The sequence below is a fragment of the Pseudorasbora parva genome, chromosome 1 (genome assembly GCF_024679245.1).
Source record: "Pseudorasbora parva isolate DD20220531a chromosome 1, ASM2467924v1, whole genome shotgun sequence".
Taxonomy (NCBI): domain Eukaryota; kingdom Metazoa; phylum Chordata; class Actinopteri; order Cypriniformes; family Gobionidae; genus Pseudorasbora; species Pseudorasbora parva.
The window spans coordinates 16,429,909-16,435,908 of NC_090172.1; the positions used below are offsets into that span (position 1 = coordinate 16,429,909).

Consider the following 6,000-nt stretch of genomic DNA (forward strand, 5'->3'; position numbering starts at 1 on the left):
CACAACAAGCATTCGAGTCAATACAGGTTAAATTGAAATTAAACACCAGACAGGCAAAAAATCAAGGCGGCAGCAAATGTCATTATTGCAAAAATGCTCAGGAAACCAGAGGGATCCAAACAACAAAACTGACCTGCTAACTGGCTCAATTTGATTCAAATGTGTGTGTTTTTAGAGTTTTCATATGTTCTTTTGTTGGTTTTGTTTACCGCCGTGAGTTGTTCCTACCTCTGACATACAAGTTGGCAGGTGCTGAATAGCGTGTGCCGTCGTTGTTGGTTGCCACACATTCGTACTTCCCTTGGTCAGATTCCTCACTTTGTTCGATTTGCAGCGCTCCTACACAGTGGGAGAGAACACGAAGCAAAAAAGATAATTACAATCATAATACAAGCCATTAAACAACTTACACTAATTCAAACGCTAGGCCTATTTCTCTCTATGAATTGGGATATTTGTTCTCTGTTAAGGTCTCCATAAGGGTGGACGCAACAGAATGACTTCAGCTAAAGGAAGTTTACTGCCATCTGACTGCTGCTATACTGATGTTCAACCCTGAGAGGCGACATATGCAGACATGCCTCACATTCGAGAGGTTCGGATAGACTTAACCAGTTTATGCAAGCTAAGCTCCTGGAAGCGGGTCTAGAGAATAGCACGGCAAACACCGCAGTAGACATTTCAGAGGGTACACAGAAAGAAAACAAAAAGAGACTTTGCAGCATTAATTATCTTGGACATTTTACAACCACATCAATGGAGAGGAAAACATACAGTACAAGATACATGTTGCAGGGTTTCTAAAGGCACTTAATCGTTAGGGTGTTTCAAAATAGTTTGAGCATTACTCTTTAGAAAAACAGTTGTGATAATAATCAATAATAATACTGATCGTTTATTAATTGAAAGGTCTACAAAAGGTGAGGAGGGGGAGGGTAGCCCTGCAATATTATTACACATCTCACAGGACTGTTCATTATGGGAATGAGTGAAAACTGCAATACAGCAGCATATGACTCAAATAAAAAAGGTTTACAGTATACAAAAGCAGCATAAAAGGGGGAGGACAATTAAAAAAAAGAAATTTAGCTAATAAAATTTGGTGTTAAATTCAATTGAAATTGATTCATCAATAAAATGGCCAAAGACTTCAGAGGGTGGAAGTCAGTAAAAATTGCAGCTTTCTTAGGAAAAAATTTAAAAAATACGCTGCTTGAATCGTAAAAATAGAAGAAGAAAAAAATCTGTTGGGAGAATTAGCGTTACCAGTACATAAACCTCTAGCACATGCAAATCTTTCCCAAAGAACAAGAAATGTGTGTCGGCACAACTTACAACCTTTTGACAACCCTTAGCTGAAAAATAAAATGCAATTGTATTAGAAAATTCAAAACGGCCACCGCCGACAAGAAAGCAACCAATCACTGCCATAGCTTACGCAAAGCTACAAATGACACCCATAAAAATCCACCAATGGGATCAGCAGTGTGGTGTCACATGACCCAGGGAAAAACATTTCTTGAAGTGCACTGAACCGCAGCGGACACAGCCTCCTGAGTAACTTGACAAAAAAAAATGACACAAAATGGCCACCTCGGTATCGTCTGCCAGACCCACTGTTAGCTTTTCCCCAACCCTGAAGAATGGAAAAAATAAAAACGTCAAAAAGGAAAACAGCCTTCAACCCAAGAAATGCAAGAAGTAAAAATAGGTGGAAGAAGAAAAAAAAGCACCGCAGAAACTTTATCAAAAAAGTAGTTGTTTGGGCTTTTTTAGCTTGTTTTGAGAAGGGTATAGGTAGAGGAAAGCAAATGGAGGACGAAGAGCAAAAAAAAGAAGTTTGTAAAGACAGAAATATGCTTTTTGGGGAAAAATCGTGGCAGAGAGGTCTCCGGTGTGTCTCCGACATCTGGGCTCATGTGCGGCTGAACAAGAACAGCTAAGGGGGGAAAAATGTTTGGCTGTTTTAGTTGGACGAAAAAAGGGACACATGATCTGCTATGGCCAAAAGATAAAAAAAAATAAAAATAAAAAATAAAAAAAATAATAACAATAAAATAATGAAATAGAAGACATATAGGATATGCTTCTTTGGGCTGCAGTAAGCATATCGACTCGGAAGAGGAACAAAAAAATAATACAAGAGGCTTTCTTAAACTGAAATAAATCCAAACGAAAGAAAGAAAAAAACGCATAAGCAAAAAGGGTGATAGATGGGTGGTGGGAACAGAACGGGATGGGGGGGGGTGGACAATGGGGAAGATGCCGGGGCGTTTCATGGATGCAGACACATGTGGGACAGGAAGAATGAAGTCAGTTGTTCATTCTGTGAACTTGAGTTGAGCACTCTTACCTCTTATTGGCGTACCACCTGGGTGGATTATATGAATGCAAATAAGATTAAGAAAGAAGAGTCGTTAGTACGAGAAGAGAGTCTGGCCGCTTTGGAAGAAGAATCAAATTAGCTTTTCTTTGCTTTTTTACAGACTGTATTAGGCTAAGACAGGAAAGAGAGACTCAGAAAAGACAGCCATTGGCTCTAGTGGAGAAAAGCACAGGATTGAGCATTGGTCACTTTAGGAGGTCAAAGAGCAACTGGTACAGTGGATGAAGCACAAGGGGCCATTTTGAGACCTGCTGTGGCCGTGATTTAGCGGGAGGGGAACTAAGGATTGATTGGGATCTTGGAGTGAAACAGTGGAGAGTCATTGAGCTGTGATTTGAGACAAAGATGGAGTGACAGTGTCGGTGCGTGGCCCTGACCAGCTGCTCGTGTTGGTGTGTGTTTTACTGCTAGTCAACTAGTGTGTGTTCTGCTAGTTTATCGACACCGTTAGTAAAATGCATGCCATGCATTTTAACAGTAGTTTGAGAAACATGGAACATTAGTGGGAGGCATGTGTGCTCAGATCTACAAACTTACCAAATGACTCTGGAGATTTACAAAACAGAGAGAAGAAAGACAGCATAGAAAATATGATTATATTCCTTACGTTTGCTCTGGTTGACACACTTAAATCTGACACTCTATTGCACAGGGTTATTAACGGCTAAGAAAATCAAGAGAGAAATCAGACAACGAAAGAGAACAGGACAAGGGCAGAGCGGAGAACTCTGGGAAGACATATTGTACCATATTGAGTGCTGGAAAACACATCGTATTCAACTCAACCATTACATATTCACAATGTGCGTCAATTGCAAAACGAAACAGGGGTTGTGGGGAGCGCTACGAGGGAGACCGCAGACGAAGAGAAGGAACGTCTACTGCGACTCCCTATTCAACGGAAAAGAATCACCAACATTTTCAGCCCTGAATTTGGTCAATTGGATGCGCAAACACACAACAAAGGTCACACAAACACAGGGACGGGTGTCTCCTTTTTTCGTTTTTGGATGTAATAGAGGTTTTCTAGGCTGTTGTTACATGTGCATCATGACATGAAAGCAACAAACAAAACAACCTTGATGATTCTTTTGAGAGCAGTGAATGAAGCCAGATTGTACTAATTGCGCATTTAAGGAAGATAAATAAGGACATGGAGAACGACAGTTATTTATTATGCATGGTTCGGCTGCTTTTTGCGACTAAGTGTTAAAATGGAAACAAAACAAAGCCCAATTTAAGCTGGACAAAAATGCAGTCATAGCAGTGAATCATGGGTAATAAATTAAACAGACAGGAACACAAGACACATTACACACAGAGGGGACGTAGACGACGATGCCGTTTCCTACAGAAAACCAAAAAAATGCTCCATGAGAAAGAACAGAATCTCAAACATAAAGAAGGACAATAGCGGCTCTTGTCGCTGCTTTTCTTCTGCCGTAAAGGAGCCAAGCGCTTGGTGGGAAATTACCTGATCGGAGCTGTTTGATGCGTCCGTTGTTGTTACTCGTGTTGACTGGGAGGAAGTCTTTGAACCAGGAAATGTCTGGGTCGGGGTTACCGCTAGCAGCACAGAGCATGGTGGCGGTACGGGTGCGCTCGACCACCTTGAGCTGAGGGCCCATGTCTATGGTGGGGAAACCTGCGGGCAGCTGATCCTCTGAAACACAGTAACACCAGCACAGTTACACCAGCACAGCAAACATGCACTTCCATTGCCCTTCAAGCATTTATCACATTTAGGAAGCTGCACTAACCTGGAAAAACTTGGGTGTTTGGTCCCAGCTAACAGGGAAAGTTCTCAGAACTTTGGCTAACATTTTGGCATCAACAACCCTTGTTCAAGTAACATTGACACATAGTGCGTTTAAAGTTATCTGGACTTTAATGATGTACTCAAAACATTAGCACAAAAACATTATTATACATCATTCATGAAACAAAAAAAATGTCCTGAACATTTGAGTTAGACGTTCATCTACTTGTTCTACTTGTTTCAGAACGTACAAAGAAAATTGAAAAGTAACATTCCCATTATGTTTGCAAGAGGATAAAATTATAATGTTCACACAACCAAGCCTACCTTTCCAAACCTTTCAAAAACAAGAACATTCAGAAATACTGTTTTTATAACTTAATATGAACATTAGCAAAAGGTTATATGGGCAAAAGCTGCTGTAAGAGGCATGCTAAAGTTGTTTATTGACCTGTCAGTCAAAGGAGGTGCTTCACATTTAACCATCTAATGAAAATTATGCAAGTTTCTTAAAAACGATACCGGCGTCATTATCTCCACGTAAACTACAAAAGCACACATTTTTAAAAACAATGACGTCATGTGCATGCATACTACATGTTCAGTCTGTGGGCAAGTAGTGTTTCTTTACAATGTGACATCACCAACTACTGGCCTAGCATGCATTATACAGGCTCATATAAAGGCTCAATCACTTTGTGGCAAGTTCCCCCAAGTGTGTGTGTGTGTGTGTGTCAGCCTACAGTAAAGACAAGCAATCTAAAACAAACAAGAACTCAACAAGCCTCTAGGGGACATTACCAACACACACGCACACAAACACACTTTGATTACCACTGAACTACCAAAACATCTCCTGGGAGTCACTTTCCATGAACTGAAAACACCTCAGCGCAAGTATACAAAATTACATTCATGCAAATATATATTGCTTCACTAATGTAACTGTGTCTGTTGCAAAATGTTATCATATTTTTGGATAATTTGTGTAAAATGTGATTAAAAATGCAATGATTTAATGTAAATTTACATAAATAGAGCAAATGAGCCACTGTGATATAGCTACTGTATCACTGTTTCGTTCCAGCTTGTATGTTGACAGATCCTGGGACATTTTCTTTTGTTTCTAGAAAACAGTGAAGGATTTGAATGAATGTGTGATAGACAACGGAATAATATCCCTGTCTAAATAGTGACTAAAGACTGATTATGACACTTCAGCGCCTCAGAGGGAGGCATCTGCTGTAATGGAGGATTTCCTGCAGCTCACAAAAAGCTTGAAATGCTCCTCATTGTCTCTGAAATCATTATAACGCTCTTTCAGTGTGCTGTGATTCATTGAAGATTTTAAGATGTCCTTAATTTATGCGAAACAAGTGCCAAGGTCTGGGTTGAAATGTTGAAATTCGTGCATCTAAGGTTTAATTTAACATCTTAGTAAATGTAAATGATCTCAGTACAAGAGGGTGCATAATTGTCATTAAAATAATGTCATGGAGCAAGAATTTTTTTTCTTCATTTTTCTTTATGCAAAATGGAATTTGTGATTTCTATTAGGCGGAAATGTGACCTGGGCATGTTCCTGGCAGGTTTCATGATTATTCCATCTGAAATAAAACAAAAGCAGCACAGAAACTGATCTGTGATGTCCAGAATTGCCTGATGTTTCTTGTGTTAGCCATTTAAAACATTTCCAGTAACTGCTCCTTGTGCATTAACACAAATTTTCATATCTTTCTGCAAACATTCTAATCCAAATCCTCTTGCGACCTTCACAGCCTGCGAGCTTCCTTACGCAGTGGATGGTCTAATTTTAGCTCTTCTGTGGTGTGTAGGCATCGTCTGTTATTAGCTA

The 6,000-nt window shown here is 39.8% G+C and overlaps 1 protein-coding gene across 28 annotated transcripts in view; it reads right to left on the reverse strand.

Moving 5' to 3' along the window:
- LOC137055698 (receptor-type tyrosine-protein phosphatase delta) overlaps nt 1-6,000 on the reverse strand; it is a 633,917-nt gene that overhangs the window by 77,343 nt on the left and 550,574 nt on the right. For 11 of the 28 annotated variants that reach the window (XM_067430363.1, XM_067430296.1, XM_067429736.1 and 8 more), the window contains exons 11-14: nt 3,861-4,049; nt 2,924-2,932; nt 2,354-2,371; nt 229-339 (exon numbers count right to left, since the gene is read on the reverse strand). In XM_067430363.1, coding sequence (XP_067286464.1) covers nt 229-339; nt 2,354-2,371; nt 2,924-2,932; nt 3,861-4,049 — 327 coding nt within the window. The remainder of the gene's footprint in view (nt 1-228; nt 340-2,353; nt 2,372-2,923; nt 2,933-3,860; nt 4,050-6,000) is intronic. The other 17 variants (XM_067430762.1, XM_067430433.1, XM_067430164.1 and 14 more) reach the window with 2 other exon arrangements.